Below are 19,311 nucleotides of genomic sequence, written 5' to 3' on the forward strand. Positions count from 1 at the left end.
TCGAGGATGAGTACAGGCTGATGACAAACCAGCTCCAGAAGGTAGACTGGAATTTCGCTGCAAACATGACGTCGGAAACCAGGACACAACGCGACAACTTCCAGCCACTTTACAATGTTTGGATGTCGTCTTGGAAGAAATGGGCCAAGGCTTTCAGGGGTTACGCGGGGGTGTGTCCTGCGTCCTCTATGGAGCTCATCAGCATGATGAAATCTGGGGTCGTTGTGCAGGACCCCCAGAAGGCAAAGTAAGATAATTGTGCTGTTATTTTTGTTACTTGTAGACAATCAAAATGAAGCATTGGAAAGACGCGACTAAAAGAGACTGCGGAAATACTCTATTCTATCCAGATATTCAACCGGGGTTAAGCCACCGGTTACATTGTGAATTCTTTCCCTCTCTTTGGGCTCTTCTGCATGGTGTTTTCTAAGCAGCGGTCTTGAGTGCTTCTGTTTCTCTATAGCCTTCCGCTCCGCACACTACAAAAGTGTGCTTCAAAAGAGCCCTAGCACAACGTTTATAGGTTAGTTGCAGGACATTGGCCGCTGCTTTAATTCTGCCATCTCATACACAGCGCTCGTCGGGTGTGCAACCCGTACGCTTGTGTTGTGCCTTTCCGGCGTGCAGTAAGTTAACTGCACAGCACTAACTGGTTCGTTTAACCCTTCTTCAGCTCTTCCTGAAGTCACAGTGAGGAGTGTAATTTTCATCAATTAAACGAACTGCGTCATCCGTGGAACATGCACAAAAGTATTAATAGCTTTCGGGTTGTGCCCTAAGCGCACAATAATCTCTGCGTGAACAAAGCACCGTTTATGAAAGTCCCGATGTACTTTGTTTCTAATGCGAGTTTCTCACTTAAACTGGTGCCACGAGTGATCAAATGCAAGTTCCTTGATCCCGTTGTTCCGTCTTTATATCTGTGAAGCATGATGACATGTTTGGACAGGCTTGACTTTGGTGTTTCATTGAGGATTGAGGTGTAAGTTTTGGATACAATATTTAGGTGGTCCTGGGCAAGCGCAATGGTCAGTATTTGGTTACTTGCAAAACATAAACATTTGACTTGAAAGCAAGAACGGCGATAATCAAATTACCTTCATATTGCAGGAAAGTCTCCGAACTGCGCACAGCCATGATCTCTTATTCTGCCAAAGAGAACTACAATGATTTGGAGCGCTACATGGCTGGAACAACTGATCCGACTCTGTTGAAGTCCCGGTGGCTTCAGTGGGCAAAGTGGCAGAATGCTTCTCAGGTTTACTTCGCTGCTTTGGTGTCCATGTTGAATGATGCAGCTGTTAGTAATGGTAAGTACGGTTCGCACATTACGTGACTAAGATTGTTCGAAAAAACGCAAAAGAGAATATTTGGTGCAGCAGCGAATGCTTGGCAGTAACATCGTGGTCATGTTTGCGGATAACAGCACAGAAAACCCCAACACCTCCTTTTAGCGTTGTTTTTGCAGACATTTAATTAGCACAGTTTCGTGTTAAAACAACACGGATCAAACAATTAACACAGTATCGGGTCAAACAATACAGAGTTATCGCTGGCACCCGCGTGTCTTCCAAGAAGTACTACACAATTCGCGTCGCGCATACAATCAGATTACACAGGGTTCGGTGACAACAGACAGCGGATAGAACCATCGATAACATTCGAGAAAAATCCGATACATGCAGGTGCGTCCTGCGCTGAGTGATAACGCTTAACATTTGTTAGCCGGTGAAAGGTGGTCACCGAAGAAGGATAAACAAGTACACGTGTCAGTGTATATAGTCTATTTTGCAATATTGTTAGGGCCCTCACACCGGATGCCATCCAAGATGACACCGCAGCCAATAGTTCTGCATAGCACGCAAATAGTGAAATTACTTCAATGTCCAGGCAACACGTGTAATACTAAAGAAGCTTGTGTCGCCAGTTCTGCGGAATAAAGGACATGAGAGCCGACGCAGTCGCCCTGCCTCGAGTTCGACATACGGCATTAAGGTCATATGTAGCCGCGCAACGAATGGCGTAATGACCATAAAACGCCACTCTTCTTCCGTGGCTCCGTCGCCCCTTACGTCAGGGACCAGGCGGCCTTTCCGCTTCTATCTGAAAGGTAAAGATTCCACAAGCAGTGGTTGCATAGCGTCCCCAGACAATGCCCGATACCTCCGGTGGGGAATGTGAAAGCACGATGTTTTATGCCATAAAGGGCACGCTTTTACACCATTAACGTCGAAACTTATGTCAACTTCGTGTTTCGAGACAGTGAAGTGGGTTGTTTTGAAAGAACTGTCGCGCAGGCTACCGCCACTACGCCGAGAGTTGGAACGAAGGCCTGGACGTGGAGCAAGAGAGTGTCCGCCTCTGGGAGCAAGTGCAGCCGCTCTACTTGGAGCTGCATGCTTACGTGCGCGGTGCACTACTACGACGCTACGGGAAGGAGCTTCAACCAAACGGGCCAATCCCAGTACACCTCCTGGGTAAATGCAGCTTCTCCACCGTATTAACGTTCAACGTATACCAGTAATTACGGCACAGTCGCTAACCAAAAAACAGTTAGTCGACATTTCTAGCAAGCAACAGGCTGTCAGAGGCACTTTCACATCATAGGAAAATAAAAGTGCTCTCCCTCCTCCGCCTTCCCCTTCCTCTTCTTTGTTTGCTTATTAAGCAAGTGTTGACACCTGCCACGGTGACTCAGTGGCTATGCCGTTGTGTTGCTGAGCACACGGTCGCGGGTTCAATTCCCGATCGTGGCAGCCGGATTGCGATGGGGTTGGGATGCGAAAACGCTCGTGTGCACTAACGTGGGTGCATGTTAAGAAAACGCAGTCCGTCAAACTTATTTCGGAGCCCACCACTATGGCTTCCCTCGTAACCATCTCTGCAGTTTCGGTACATTAAAAGCCGTAACTTAATTTTAACAAGCGTGGGTTGTTAAAATTTAACAGTTAGCACGCTGAATTTCGAGCTGATGGTAACCGCCCCCATATCGTCGACTTATGCTTCCGTGGTGTTTCTTGAACAATAAATAAGCTGTTACCGCTAACCCGAACGTGACGATGGTAGTCTCACGGTGACGCGCAGATCGACTCTATAAGAAACGCGCCGTATATGAAGCCGTTTTCATACCAAGCTTTCCAAATACTATGCGGGTGCTGAAGTATATATATATATATATATATATATATATATATATATATATATATATATATATATATATAATATACGCTATATTCATCGGGTGCGTTTGACATATCACTGAAACTTGACTATGCACTTTTCGTCACTCTGCAGGAAAGACCGCGTAGAGCACTCTAAAATAAAGATTGGTTATTTCACGTGCTCGTTATTGCTTTTGCATTTGTGAACTGCATGTGAACGTGTACATCATTCCGGAATTTACTAAATTATAATAGCATCATAAGTTGCACTTACGCACATAGTGACATAGTGTGTGCATAAACGCATCGCAAAGGAGTTTTGGCACTTGCACAGAACAGCTGTAGTAACATAAGATTATATTCTTACGGAACTAAGCGGCTCTGTAAGTGGTGTTGCGACCTGAGCTCATTACCGATGTCGTGTTACCGCGCTCTTTGTGGTCGCGATTAGTTACCGACTTTGTCCCCTTTGCACAATGCATGAACCACTGTAATCGATAATCCAAAGAGTAATTCACTTCTCTGTTTCAAACAAAACATATTTCGCTCTGGGAGATTTTTCTCTTGTAGCTGCTGAGCTTGAGGAAGCGGTAGAACTGGCGTAAATTGATTGAGATTTCTTTCACAGCGGCTATTTTTGGGGACTGTAACTTCCACGGAGCAGGTGATGTAAAGAAAAGGCAAAGGTGCAGATTTTAAAGGCTCGCAGGGCCGCACCAACACTTCGCCACACGCCATCCTACACGCATTTAAGGGAGACAGCCTCAATCGTACGAAAAGCACTAAAACACACACATTAATGACATCCCACTTCACATATTGTATTAGCGGGGATCCAGGCTCTCCAACGCGTAAAGACCGCGGAGCCTATACCTTCAATAAACACACCTTGTGGGAGTGCCCCGCGTCTTCCACTTTCAAAACATAATACTTCAGTATTACTTCCAAAGAAGCGTTCCGGCAATTGGCAGGAGTTGAACACTCTTCCACGAAAGTCTGAAAAGGTATGGTGGCCGCTTGTGGTGCAGCACATCAAGAGTGTGCAGGGCTGGGGGGCCCGAGCCGATCAAAGAGGCCCGGACTGGGGCTTTACTTCCTGTGATACCGATAAATGTAATTTGATCTTCCTCCCCTTCGACACACCCTGTGGAAGCATGGATGGGTGTGATCGCCAGCTGCTACGTGACAGGCCGTGATGGGCGGTGACCCGCTTTTCCTTCCAGGCAATCCTTTCGGCGAGAACTGGAGAAACTTGGCTGACTTCGTAGTGCCGGCCGACCTTCGGAGGAGCCCCAGCGAGCATGCGCAGCCAGAGAGGCGTGTCTTGCCCTCCGATTGCATGAGAAGGGCCGAGGCCCACTACGAGGAGCTTGGTTTCCCACCGATGCCGCCTCTGTTCTGGAAGAACTCCGTGTTCGAACGGCCTGGCAACAGCACCGCCATGGACTGTCACGCGACGGCGTATGACTTTGGCGATGGCAGTGACTTCCGGTGCGAGATTTTTCATTCGTGTAATCTTTCTGGACGTACATGTTTCTGCTTGCTTGAATGGCTGCTAGCATTCCATTAGAACTCTTTCATTGCTTTTGTGGTTTGAGAGCTGCATGTAGGTTCACTCGTTTACAACTAGCTTCATTTAACGAGACTGCCTAAGGACGTCGTTTTGCAGATTATACGACAGGTGAAATAGGCCTATACACTGTCCGCCTCAATAAACTGTAGGTTCCTCTATTCCTTAATCTTTGTATTTTATACTGAAAAGAACCGTCAGGCTAAGAAAAGTAGTACAAGTAAAAACGTTCTTATTTTGAAGAGATGTCATCAAGGCCCGGAAGAAGATGGGGAAAACACCACCACGCTCGTCTATTCAGAGAAGGGAATCTCGAAATCGGCCTCCCAACTTGCACACAACTCTATGCAGTCCATCTTTGAAGCGACCTGTAAAAGTATCACTGCGTAGGCAACTTGGACGCGGCAAAAGACATCAGAGATGCAGTGGGGGACACACAAGGGGAAAAAGTAGTGTGCCATCAGCACGAATTCATACACGAAAAAAAATATTCGTGGGGTATGCTTCGCAACAGCTGCTACCGGCTTCCAACAGTTTCTGAACTTACGGGGCCCGTTAATTCAACGTGCGAGTCTACATAATATCGGTGTCTCGTCGAATGCAATGTATAGAAATACGAAGGCACGTCCAATTCACTTTCGACTTTCTCGCGTCTTTACATACTACACTAACGCGACGCAGCACGCTTCTTCGCCTCATTCACTTTCCGTTGCGGTCACAACCTAACTCACCTCGCTGAGCCTTATCTTCCCATTGTCTGTCTTTGCTTTTTGCCTGGTAAACGAAGGATCAAGGCCTGCCTGGTTGGCTCGAAGGCAGACGAAGAGACCGCTTTCCACGAAATGGGTCACGTACAGTATTTCCTGGCGTACCGACACCAGCGGTCATTGTTCAGAACGGCGCCTTTAGCGGCCCTCCACGAAGCCATTGGGGAAGCCTTTGGCCATGCTGCTGCGGCCTGCGGAGGTGCCGGCTCGGCGGGCGGCGGTAAGTTCGGCGTGTTACTGTCGTTGCAGTAAAACGGCTGGCGCCATGAAAGCGAGCGTTCTTTTTCTGGCCGCGTGTAAACGCTGCACTGTCTAGTCGCAGTCGATTCGACTGCACTTCCTCATTTTACTTCTGTAATCCTTTCCCTTGGCGTATACATGTCTGCCAACAGACGTCTATTCCAGTCAACCTCCCTACCGTCTTATAATTTAATTGCTTGCTCCTAGTGCTCTAGTTTAATTACCCAACTTTTTTGTTCGTAGGAGTTAAGCATCAAGTATGGGCTACGCAAGCAGCATGTTCCGTTAAACGCCTGCTACCCATGTGCCATACATACTGCCACGATGGAAAATTTTCTTTAATTATTATTATTATTTTTACAGTAATCTGCTTTGCTTCAGCCGTTCTTTTTTTTTCTTTTTTAAACATTGATTTTGCGGGACACCACTTCGGCTTCACCCGACTCCCCTTTCATCAGCTTGCATTAGATTAGTCCTTGAATAGATTAGCAACAATCGATGTTATTGTGACAAAAAAATTTCTAAGTGCCCAAAAAAAGCAACATCTGAAAGGTCGACCACAAGTGCTAAAGCAGCAATGCCTTTCGAATGAAAAAAGACGTTATAACAATTATTGGTGTTAACAAACATATGTGACCCAATTAAAGGACCAATGGTTGTGCACCTAAAGGTAGTGCTAATCATGATGATGATCAAAAGAACAGACTGACGGGGCTACTTTGTATTGCGTTACGTGAGGTATAGCGCAAACAGTGCACGCAAGACGACAGACATCGTGTCTTCATCTTCTTTGTCGTCTTACATGCCCCTTTTGTGCTATACCTCACGTAATGATGATGATTATGATGATGAATACAAATGAATATATAGTGTTATTAAACTTTGTATGACTTTAAGCTGGCCACATGACCCCGGGACGTTCGTCAAAGTATCCAGGACACTCCCATAGCAGGTACCTGATGTTAAGACAAGGGAAGTTTCGAGCAAGTGTTTTCGCTTTGCAGGACAATGTTCCCGTTTCGAAGATTGCGAAAGTCATATATGTTGCGAAAGCCTTGAATGAGTGCACCCTCAGTATTACCGCCAAACCTAGCTCCACCTGGATATTTTCTGTTCATATTCAAAAGACGAATTCATAAATAAAGACAATTTAAACACACTTTTGAAGGCATTGCTACCAAAACATAATTTCAGAAACCAGCGTTCACAATTCGTTTTTTTTTTCATGGTCTAAAGACTTTCGGGGAAACGACGTCATAAGTACGTCAAACTAACTTTGCAGTGGGCACGTCAAATTAATTAAAAGCTCCAAGGGTCTCCATGATTTCATCGGATGGATGCTATTGCAGTTGATATAAAGAAGTGAAATTGGCCAGGTCGTGAGACCTGGCCAATTCCACTTCTTTATATCAATGGTAAAGATATATATATGGTGGTACAGATAATCGGTTGTGTATAAAACAACAGAATGGTTGCCTAAGAAAGGGAAACACTGCTGATGGATGCAGGGAATTAGGTTGTTTAAGATTTGGAATTTTGCAGGCGGAGTCCGCAAATTGACCGACGCAGGGGAGGAGTGATTCGTGATCATTGGGAGAAGCTTTCGTTGTGCAGTGGACTAAAGTTTTCCGGTCTCATGGGCAAAATTACTAACACTTTGAGTGAGTACGCTTAGGCGGTGCGCTACTGCACGGGAAAGAAAAGTGTCACTTCGAATTGGTGGCAGTGGCCAAGAGTATAAGCGATAGCAGGGGACGGGAAATCTCGTTATGTGGTATCAGGAGAGTGTCGAGGCACCACAGAGCTCGACAAAGAGCTGGGACGGGCGCATATCGAAAGCGGTATGGCATGCGCCATGATACGATACCCACTCCGCACTCAAAGGGTTCAGCCCAGCGTGGTCTGCGAGCAGGGGAGAACGTGCGCTATGCGACGGTAACGCTGACAGCGCGCTTGTCACGGCCGTGTATCGGGGCGATATAGAAGAAAAAATTCTAGTCGAGGCCATGGACCTGAATACCACAGACGGCCTTTTCCTTAGTACCTTCGTGCCTCCGTAGTCGATCCTGCGCGGATTCTGTGCAAGAACAAGCCACCGCTGCCATCGCGATTATCTCCTCGAAATCTGCATATATCCACCGACGTCTCTCTGTCTTGTTGCACAATGCGGTCCTTGGCCATCGCAAAAGCGAGCTCGCATCTGTAGCAGCGACAAGACTGCGCTCGGGACGGTAATCCATGCATACAGTGCGACAATTCGATTGGCTAAGACATTTACAGGGCGCTACGCGAGCAGATAACGTTGTTCTAAGGGACCTCACAAATTTTACCCGACGCCTTTTCTGACTGCAAGAACGTATTTTTTTTTCGTCTTCTCGATCTTTCGTCGCCAACCCACGAAAGGAGAAAGCGCTCTCATTCCGCAAGTAAGGTTGGTGTAGAGGCTTTCTTTTAATTATTTTTAGGCTTATCATGGACGCTGACGCTTTCTCCTCGTTGGCTTGAACTGGAAATGGTTTTCGAATTACGAACTTTGCAGAACCGCACACCGACGGGTCCGAGAAACGCATGCACTCCCGTCGTGACACTGTGGGAAGGTTACTGCGGGAGGCGCTATTCAAGCTCGTACCTTTGCCCTGGATTCTCTCCGTGGAGAGATGGCGCTACGCAGTCTTTCAAGGCCACATCCCTGCCGAGAGCCTCGCCTCTTCGCTCTGGGGTTACCGGTATGCACTTTTTACATATGGCATGACCAGGTTATCAGTATATCATTGCTTCGAGACGGACCGATACTGGAACCTGGCATACGGGCAACCGCAATTCTGTATAATGATGTCGCCCTGAAAAAAAAAACTAATAAACTAAAACATAAAAATAAAATTTAGATAATGACAAAGAAGTGGACCCAATTAATTGTTTCGTAAGAGCAGTGAACGAGACGAATGTCGCCTATATGGTCAACAAAATATACCTACAAGCTCGTGGAAAACGACCTTATGTTGATTTATCGTAACGGAGAAAAGGAACGTGGTTCGTGCGATATATAGATATCGCGGACCTACGAAGGACAGCTGCTGGAGCTCGCCTCTGACTTGCGTTCTCAATTCATATCGCGATGGTATTTGGTCGCCGTTATACATGATTTTTTGTTTCTCTCCAAACAGAGAAAAGTTCCAAGGTGTGAAGCCTCCCACACCGGAGGCGAGGGGCTACTTCGACGTTGGAGGAAAACACCACGTGTCCCACTTCATACCTTACTTCAGGTCAGAAGTCTTTCCTGTTCGCCATGAGTTATATTGAAAGCGGGAGCACAAGAAATAAGGAGGAACGCTTCTTTGTGTTTGAAATGCAGCCTCCTTGGCGCTTCGTTTTAATTTCAGATAAATAGCAAGCGCGCGTTGGAAAGAACCATTATGTTCATTTTACTCTTTTGTCTTCCTGTCGTTTAAGACGAATAAAGTATGTTCTAACTACTTCCATACAGTTCCGCATGCTTGCGACTTTACAACCGGGATGAATATATTTTCCGAACTATTCCAATACGTTGTTTAGTTTTCAGGTTCACCTGATATTGTAACAGTAGCATAATTCAATATACAAAACTTGCCCTTTGGACTACTCCATGCTGAGAAATTGGCTACATAGCTATTACATGTCAATTTTCTATGCAATTACGCATAGCAGGTGTTATGGTTGGTTATTTACTGTTCGCGCTTAAATTTATGCTAAATACACGACGACTTGCAGGAGGATACATATACATCACCGTGCGGCCGCGTTGCGGTTACCGGCAGTGGGCTGACTTGAGAGCACGAAGGCGTCTGTTATGGACGAATTCCAGTAAATGACTATATACGAGCAATCGAGTAGCGATCCAAACAAGAGACAAGTTCACAAGATGATGAAGGCCTGAAGTGATTATCAGTGGTCGAATAGGGCAATAGTGAAGTATCATCACCATCATCAGCCTATACTTATGCCCACTGCAGGACGAAGGCCTCTTCCTGTGATCTCCAATTACCCCTGTCATGCGCTAGCTGATTCCAACTTGCGCCTGCAAATTTCCTAACTTACTAACTAATAGTGAGGTATACGCGTACATAAAAACGCTGCTAAGGAGGAAAACAGTTGCTGCCCGGACTGACCAAGACAAGTCCCCTTGTCGAATCGTTGACTCCATCGACATTCCTTGTTCGACCACTCTTGATCAGCCCAATTAGCGAGCGTTTCGTCCTAGGAGCTTATGCGATAGGTAATGCATAGGCAGTAGAAGAGTGTGAGTCTGTGGCTACAGGCGACGGTGTTTGCACGAGGGTTCTCGTCGGTCGCGCAGTTGCTTCGAGAGCACGAACCCTCGCGACAGCACTTGGCAAGCACAGAAAAGCTGGGAATGATCCACTCGGCGAGGCGAACGCTGGCCTCTTCACAGCGTACGTGGTGCATACTTGAAGAGAACAGAGTAAAAGCATGAAACACGCACACGATGGCGCGCGCCCACGCACGCACACACGCACGCACATACACGCACACGCACACACGCACACACGCACACGCACACACTAAGAGAGAGAAAGAGAGAGAACGTTAACGCTGGTGTCTGTGCGCTGTTCCGTGCGGTTCCCTTCAATGATGTTGCTTTACCAACTGGCTCGGATCTAGATCTAAGTGCGGTACGCGGTGGATGTTGCGGTATGTCATGTAACATTTTATTTATTCCATATGTACCGACCGCATGAACACTTGACCACGATGAACAGCATTGCATCATGCGGTTTGTACCTGTGATGAAAAACAAACGTCTTATTCCCGTTTCAGACTACGAAATTTCAGTCTTTTCAGAGATAAAAGAAAAGTAAATGCAAAAAAAATAATGACGGCCACTAGTGAGGATTGAACTCACGACAGCTGGTTTACAAGACCAGCGCTCTGCAACTCAGCAATGGCGGCTTTTTTTTTCTTTACTGCATTACTAGCAACAATACGTACACACGTACAAAGACTTGGTGCTAAACAATATCAATACATCATTTGGCTAGACTATACTAACTTAAAACGCCTTTAAAGAGGCCATGACAGACACTAAACAGACAAGCTCCTGAACCACTCTGGCAGTTTAGTCATGCCCTTTAGGGCATCGCGCGTGTACGTAAGTCTTTCAGTTAGTTGTTTCCTCGCAGACCCTGTATTTACGCGGGCATTCATTACCTCCGTACCCGTTTTCCACCCGCTGCTCTCGCACAAAAGCGTTATAGCGTCAGCCGGCACTCCCCCTGCATCTGCGCATGGCAAGAAACTAACCGTGAAAGGGCTCATCGGCAGTTATGTTTGCAGAATAGGTTTGAGAACATCCCACAAGAACATGGAGTCGTGGCAATCCAAGAAAATGTGCTCAATAGTTTCAGGTTTGTTACATAAATGATGCAGTGACAGACCACGGAACAAAGACGCCCTTGCTTTGTAGTCATGGCTTCAGTGGGAAAGTTCCAGAATGCAGTTGAAAAAAAAAAGTTTTCGCTGAAGATGCAGCAGGCACTTTTTTTTCACGCATTTCAGCACGTTGTGTTCAGGTCCTAAGTTATGCATCGTGCAATAGACAGGTAGCGGCTAGAAAACACCAACAAGATCGCGAAATAGTTTCTTTTGCGTCACAGAAAACAAAAATTCTTTCGAAAAATGTGCTTTCAGTAAAGAAAAGGACATAACACCTTCCCTCAAAAAATCAATTGGTGTTGGTGTTCGTTCATTTCTTGCTGAGGCCAGCCACTTAATTGCGGCCCTCGTACTTTTCTTTGCCTCCAGTGAATTTTAACAGCTTGAACAAACAGCACTGGCACACAAGGGATCGAGAACATTTGTCACATGGGTGTTAATTTGAAGCCGGGATCATTCTTCATTGGCCCTACAGTAAGTGGGTGTACACACATGCTGAGTGGATGCACATTGACAAGGGGAAAGGCTCCCCTTTCCCCAAATCCTTAATCCACTTTTATATTTGTTACTTATTCCTCGTTTTAATTAAAACTAAACTGAAACACCGGGTTATGGATTTAGGTTCGTGAGGATGTTCGCAGTTAGTGATAAGTCTTCAAATGCTTGAATCGCGGTGGAATGTGGACCCATGTGTTGTCCGCGAAGTAACGATTCTTCCTGTGGGTCAGAGCAGCATCCAGTAGTACGGAAATGTTACTCCGTAGCTAACGCACGTTGGCTTGTTACCGCTTATCTGGTGTTGGTTAGCTGGTAATGCAGATTGCCTTAGCACCGGGGCGGAGCTGGTGGTACCCGAAATGTGGTGACCAGAACCGTACTAACAGTTTCGAGCGCTGCACAACGCTGGTGTATAGACCGGCGCGAAACGACTACTGAGAGAACCAGATCTAAGCAACTTATGTCTGCTGCTTTACAGGTATTTCTTTGCGCGCTTCCTTGACTACCAACTGCTGACGGCTATGTGCGCGGAAAGACGTCAAAAAGGGCCCATGGTCTTTTGTTGTGTTGAAAGTGATACTCCAGCCGTTCGTAACATAAGGTGAGTAGGACCCATCTGCTAATCTGCAGCTCTGCAGTTCGGCAGACTTCAGAATTGTAAATTTTTGAGCCAGAGGTTATGCAGTAAGTAATCGCTATGACGATCTCTCTATAAAACTACTTATGGGGAATTACGGTTCAGGGCTACACCTTGGCTGTGAGAGTCACCGTAGCAAAGGGCTGAGCAATAAATTCTGGCGAAGTGTGACTTCTTAACGTGAATCGATACCTCAAACAAAGGCTCAGCGTTTGTAGCAACCTAGAAAGTTCCAACTAAAAACGTTACGGAGTGGTCTTTCTAGTAGACAATGTAATAGCGAGGATTCGCTATGTAAACTACACGAGGACACATCCGCTAAAGAACATACGCACTCTCCCATGTCCTACGTGGCATGTGATGCATACAAATCTAGAATGCGCATTCTTTATTCATTTCTCATTTGTACAGTAGGCGGTTTTGAAGTTTTGAAAAACGGTCATGGGCACCTCCTATGAGTAATTAAGAACATAATAATTCACGAATTATTTGCAACAAAGCATTTACAACACAGTAAGAACATTAGAACATATAAAGCAATTCGGAATATTATATGCGTAAAATATATGTTAAGCAAGAGTAATACAGAGTTCAATAGCCTGGCAAGGGAACAAGAATTCAGGATCGCCAGTCAGCCTCTGGAATCTCTAAAGGAGTATGTTTATCTAGGTCAATCACTCACAGGGGACCCTGATCATGAGAAGGAAATTTACAGAAGAATAAAATTGGGTTGGAGTGCATAGGGCAGGCATTACGAAATCCTGACTGGGAGAATGCCACTGTCATTGAAAAGAAAAGTACAATCATTGCATTCTACCGGTGCTAACATATGGTGCAGGAACTTGGAGGTTAACAAAGTATCTCGAGAACAGGTCAAGGACCGCACAAAGAGCGATGGAACGAAACACGTTAGGCCTAACGTTAAGAGACTGGAAGATAGCGGTGTGGATCAGAAAACAAACAGGGATAGCCGATATTCTAGTTGACATTAAGCAGAAAAAATGGAGCTGGGCCGGCCATGTAATGCGTAGGATGGATAACCGGTGGACCATTAGAGTTACAGAATGAATACCAAGAGAATGGAAGCGCAGTCGAGGACGGCAGAAAACTAGGTGTGGTGATGAAGTTAGGAAATTTGCAGGCGCAAGTTATCAGCTAGCGCACGACAGGTAATTGTAGATCGCAGCGAGAGGCCTTCGTCCTGCAGTGGGTAAAAATATAGGCTGACGATGATGATGATGATGATGATGATGATGATGATTGATGATGATGAATACAGAGTAATACGTATATACAACACAAATAAAAGCTGTACAATTCCTAAGCAGTAAAAAAAAAAGATACTGTAGGAAAGGAAAATTAATCGGAGTGTAACAAAGAAAGCATGTGTGCAAATAGGCACAGAAAATTTTTACGTATAAATATGCTTACAACATATCGTCAAAGTATTTAATCTGAAGCTGCTTGTGTTGTTAGCAGGTGTTCACTAACCAGCTTGAATCATGCCCTAACTAGTGCTTATTCGAGGAAGTAATAAGAAACTGTTCGATAAATATCTTAAATGGTTGTAGTTATGTGCAGAAGTATTAATTGTACCTAAAAGACTTCACGGTTGAGTATGTCGCATATCAGCATAGTCAAGTTGTGCTGAAGCACGTAGCTTAACATTGGTAGTATGCTAAAGAGCCGTAAATTCGTACTGCGTGTCATATAACTACAGACATTCATAATACTCACAGTTTGATTTTGTAGATGTCGCAGATTTAATATGTGCATAGAATATGCGTTTTCCTAAACTGAGATGCGCTATTGTCTACAATAGACTACAGTACATTGCCACTTATAAGTGGCAATGGAAGATAGCGTGATAAAGGGAAGTTCTTCATTAATGCGGGAAACAGGAGCGTCTTATAATTAGTCCCGTCAATAAAAAAAACATTGTTGCAGAAAATTAATGTCACCATGTAAGCTCGATTTCTCCTCTTTTTCCTCCACAATGTGACTCCTTCGAGGTTTGACGATGTGGGCGAAAAATTGCCCACAAAGTGAAAAAAGATTTTCTGCATAGCTGATATTGGCCGGCGTTCACTTAGTTAAATTACTCCCTACGGCGGATTTAAAGGGAAGAAAAACAACCGTAGATAGCTCAGTGGCTGCGTCACTATGCTGCTGAGCCCGAGGTCACGGCTTCGTGTCCCAGCCACGAAAATGCAAAAGCTCTCGTGTAATTAGATTCAGGTTTTACACGTCAAAGAGCCCCAGGTCGTCAAAATTAATCCGGCGGCCTCTACTGCTGCTTCTCATAGCCCCTGAGTTTCCTTGTGGTGACCTAAACTCATGAACCAATCAATCCTAAAATGAACAAAGTCCTTTGCTCACTGTGTTTTCTCTTCCCTTGTTTTTCTTTAGGCACATGATGTCATTCGGTGCGTCGATTGAATGGCGTGAGGCGTTACAGATTGCAACGGGCGCTCCGGAGATATCAGCAGAACCTTTGCTGAACTACTACGAGCCGCTCTTTACTTGGCTTCGGCGAGAGAACATTAAGTTGAACAACCCGGTGGGGTGGTGAAAAAGTTTCCCAGCACGCACGCCATCATGGGAAGGGGCCCACGTTTCCATGCAGCTTAACTGACGTTGACAATGGCGACGCCTCATCGTGTCCGAAAATCCGAAAACGGATAGTGGAAGCATTGTGCCAGTGCGTCATGGAAATTAAAGAAAAATCTGTTGACGCGTTATAGAGCTGAAAGAGAAAATAAATTATTTTAGATCCTGCAACAAAGGTGTTCTTTTGGTTTCTGCCCTTCCGTGTCTGCACAGCTGCCGGTACATTAGCGAGAAGCCCAAGCCACTCCGGTCTTTACGAAACTTTGACTTATAGTACAGCATGATCGCATAGAAATTACGATCATGCTGTACTTACGTCGGTTGTGGCCGAATGAACGGTGTTCCCTACGATCATTAGAGAGCGGCGGCGCGAAATACTGGTCATAAATTTGACTGAATTTTTTATTGAATTTTTGCGACTTTATCATCCTTGCTGTAGGGCAGTCACATAGAAAATACATACTTATGAATTCTGATTCTTCTTCTAATATTTGCTGATGGCTTTTGCAGCAATATGTTTTCGGAATAAAACAATATTACTATCATCAGGAGGAACCGTAAATGCATAGAGCGGAAACTCGTGGGGCAACACACACACACACACACACACACACACACACACACACACACACACACACACACACACACACACACACACACACACACACACACACACACACACACACACACACACACACACACACGCACACGCACACGCACACGCACACGCACACGCACACGCACACACACACACACACACACACACACACACACACACACACACACACACACACACACACACACACACACACACACACACACACACACACACACACACACACAGATATATATATATATACATGAAGATATGCATATATATACATATATATGCTTGTTTTGCTTGCTAAGATGTAGTGCATTAGCCATGGTTGGTTCGCTTCCGGGCTGCTTCCAAATTCTCTTCATCAATCTATGCGAAATTTGGCTCTCCCGCTGCAAGTTGGTGTCGCTAACGTGACGCACAAATGTTTATGAGAAATTTCCCGCGTTATTTATCAGGTTGTTATATTTTTGTCTTTTAATTCTTCTTTTAATGATTGTTGCTATAACATTTTCAGTAAACTTGGGCTGACACGTAATCATGATAACAAACTGCTACGCATATAATGTTATCACACTTGCCTTCGTTTTAAATAACTCATTAGTTATCTCATGTTAGAGATATGACACAACACTGAAACTTGCCACGGTAGCTCAGTGACGATGGCGCTGTGCTGCTGAGCACGACGTCTAGGGTTCGATCCCGTTCGCGGTGACAGCATTGGGATGGGGACGTAGAATAGAAAAACGCTCGTGTGCTAGTGAATTGGGTGCACGCTAAAGAACCCCCAGGTGGTAAAATTAATCCCTTGCTGGCTAAAAACTATCCAACTATCCAACAGCTGGGCGTTTGACGGGCCAGATGTTGCTTGGGACGTGAAGCCCAATCAATTAACAAAGCACGTAAAATAAAGATTAAGTTATGTGCACTATTAGTTCATTCAGGGGTTACTGCTGATTTTTTTATGACGAAAAAAGAAAAAGACGAAATAAATAAAAATACACATTTTGCCAACCTCAGCAGTCGCTGAGAGTCGGTATACAGTGAAAACGCAGTAATATCTTGAATACCTCTTCAATTACGCGATTAAACTGCGCCTGCCGAGTCTCGGCGATGGTCGGCGGCGTACACAAAGTGCGCCGGTAGGGTTCTTGCTGGGCACCGTGCGATGAGAGAGTAAAATCAAAGAAGAAATTGGGGAGAAAAGTGAGCTCGTAGGAGAAAGGTAATGCTCAATTTTCAAGGATTACCCGGTTTGCGCTGTCTTTAAAGGATTACTTAAGTTCTCCGTTTTCAGCAGTCCTAGCAACGTAGCGCCACGCGGTGCTCAGATCACTTGCTAGAAGTGAAGGAAATGCGAACGGTTTCGCTTAGGTTACGGTAGATGGCATCGTTGCGTGTGCGGGAGTATGCGGGAGGGAAGAAATACGAAAAGCCGGAGCAGCGGCGGCACTTTTGAATGGATGGCGCTGCTTCAAGCGCAAGCTTCTTTGCAATGATCCGATCTTTCAACCAATTAGTTGTTGGTTTGCCTCTGACAGCGAAAGCTATAACGTAGGAGATGTGCTACGCATATAACGAATCGTAATATATAGCCATCTGCACTAACCCTAGAAGTATGCCGGTGACTGTTTCCTACAAAATTTCGCAAAGAAAAAGCAAGCAATACAGAAATATTATCACTGAAATAAATATACGCTTTGAAGCGCATAATTCCTTTCGTTCCTTGAGGGGCTACAGTGTGTACGTTTCGCAGTTTTCAGTCAAGATTTCTTCAATGCTTCCTTTCATCGTCACGGCGCTGTGCGTAACCGATTTCAGTCCTCTTAACGAAGGCGCCCTTTCACCGAGTACTTTCCTGTTGATTATTTACATGAATGCAAGCCTCTAAGCTTAGCACCGCTGCTACTGTTTGAGGGAAACACCTTGTCAGTGACCTCTGTTGGCCATCGTTTCAGGCTTTATGCGGTGAAACCAAACTTCGAAGGCGGTCGACGATGACGACTAAATCATACGAAGCAAACAGGAAAAATTGTTTATGTCTCCTTGTAAAGTGCGTATCGTTTTTTCCGCATTAAGATAACCGAAGTTGAGGTGGATCCCACAGCAGTTCCGACGTGAACATCAGCGAAGTATTGCTCTGAAGTTTATGGAATGCCCCCTCTAACAACTGGAAGTATTTCCTAAAAGTGTCATGTAAAGCAGTAAACATCTCCCGGATCCAATATAATAGCCATTTTGCGGATTTAAGAATACAGAAGAGCGTCGTGTCAGTGCCCCTGCGAACCCCGAAACCAGCCCCGCACTTGCGGCAAACTGCACACGTGGCCTTCGGTATTGAATACGTCAAACCGTCCCACGAAGAGCTTTGTAGACTGGCCTGCAGACGTATTTGTTGGTGTCATGAAAATCCGGCTCCTGTATAAGAAGAGGGTGACATGGGATCAAAAAAATAAGATTTTGTCAATGCTTCAATAAAAAATTGCAATGAGAGCCTCATTAGCACAAGGCTAACGATTTGTTTCTTTGCTGTTTGTTTCTATCTTTTACAGCAAGAACGGCTATTCTCTCAAATCTCGACAAGTCTATCCACATGCCGTGTAAAAAGAAAACAAACATTTGGGAGGAAGTCAATCGCGGAAGTTCGCACGGTCTATCGCTTCAACGGAAACTGAGCGGCAAATGCACAGCCCATACAAAGGTCAGAGCCGTGTGGAGATAAGAGACGGTGCGGGCGACCGCCGGGCAGAGAAGTTGTTGGCAGAGGAAAAGCTGCCCCCCCCCCCCCCCCCCCCTCTCTTCCCGTTTCTTGCTTTCGCGTGGTAGATTGAGTGGCAAGATACGCCTTTGGCGCCGGAGCACAGCGCCGCCCCGCCTCCCTCCCTCCCTCCCTCCCATACCCCAACGGCCTTTCGCGGGACGGTCGCGTTTGCTTTCCGTCGTGCGTTCGCCCTCCGTGATAGCGCGCGTGCCCCGCGCGCTTTCGCTCGCGCATACGGCGCGCGGCGACGATGTTATCGCCCTTGGAATCTATACGGAACCTCACGGCGACGGCGACGGCGACGCCGACGGCAGACATCCGGTTGAAGTGTCTATATAATTGCCATCGCAATAAAAGAAAAACTATTTGGAGGAAGCAATTGGCGTGCGTTGCAAAATGATTTTACCACCATCTAGTTCCGCCAAATGCCAATACATTACAGATAAAGGGGTTGAAGCACAAATCATTGTGAAAACCAGTGAAGCTCTGCTTAAACAACACATTTGTGCTGCAAACTTGCGGAACGTTTAAGTGTGAGCTTCGGCATTCTTGTTGCTATTTGGGTTTGTACGTAATCCATAAAAGCAGTAAATATAGCGCGTTACAGAGAAGCATTCACAAAACGACCTATAGGCACACTTTATGATGACGGTGTTCAATTCTTTGTTGACGCTTTCTTTCTGCGCACTATGTTTACTGCTATTCAGTGTTGACTGTTGTGGGCTCTGTTATTGTATTCTTCAAAATTGTAACCAGTTTACTTTCGTTAGCATATTCCCGAATGATGTGAAGGTGAACTTCGCGTTGAAGGGGGTCGCATCATCGTGAGGAATGGATAAATCCATTGCTATCGAAAGTAACGAACAGGCTTCGTAACTTAAGCTACGAAATCGGACAAATAGGTTTATTCTGGCTTGATGTTGGGGCTTGAACTGATGAAGAATCAGCACTGCTTGTGCTAGCTGGTTAATAATGGACAAACATGCCAAAGCCTACGTGCGCGAATGTGTGAGTGGTGTGTGTGTGCCTTAGTTCT

General features: G+C 45.5%; 1 protein-coding gene across 1 annotated transcript; it reads left to right on the forward strand.

The window, feature by feature from the left end:
* Positions 1-1,125: 1,125 nt before the first annotated feature.
* Positions 1,126-15,082, forward strand: LOC119456923 (angiotensin-converting enzyme). Its single transcript, XM_049669141.1, has 8 exons — positions 1,126-1,310; positions 2,298-2,477; positions 4,385-4,652; positions 5,519-5,718; positions 8,266-8,464; positions 8,903-9,001; positions 12,145-12,267; positions 14,713-15,082. The coding sequence occupies exons 1-8, from the start codon at positions 1,136-1,138 to the stop codon at positions 14,873-14,875; spliced, it is 1,407 nt and encodes a 468-aa protein (XP_049525098.1). The 5' UTR covers positions 1,126-1,135; the 3' UTR covers positions 14,876-15,082.
* Positions 15,083-19,311: the final 4,229 nt, after the last annotated feature.

This window comes from Dermacentor silvarum, chromosome 6 (genome assembly GCF_013339745.2).
Source record: "Dermacentor silvarum isolate Dsil-2018 chromosome 6, BIME_Dsil_1.4, whole genome shotgun sequence".
In the NCBI taxonomy this organism is placed as follows: Eukaryota; Metazoa; Arthropoda; class Arachnida; order Ixodida; family Ixodidae; genus Dermacentor; species Dermacentor silvarum.

Excerpts from the sequence above, each read along its gene's own strand:
- LOC119456923 (XM_049669141.1), top strand. The coding sequence starts at position 1,136 with ATGATCTCTTATTCTGCCAAAGAGAACTACAATGATTTGGAGCGCTAC. Across the intron at positions 1,311-2,297 it reads TGATGCAGCTGTTAGTAATG|GCTACCGCCACTACGCCGAG; the intron begins GTAAGTACGGTT and ends ACTGTCGCGCAG. Across the intron at positions 4,653-5,518 it reads GGCGATGGCAGTGACTTCCG|GATCAAGGCCTGCCTGGTTG; the intron begins GTGCGAGATTTT and ends TGGTAAACGAAG.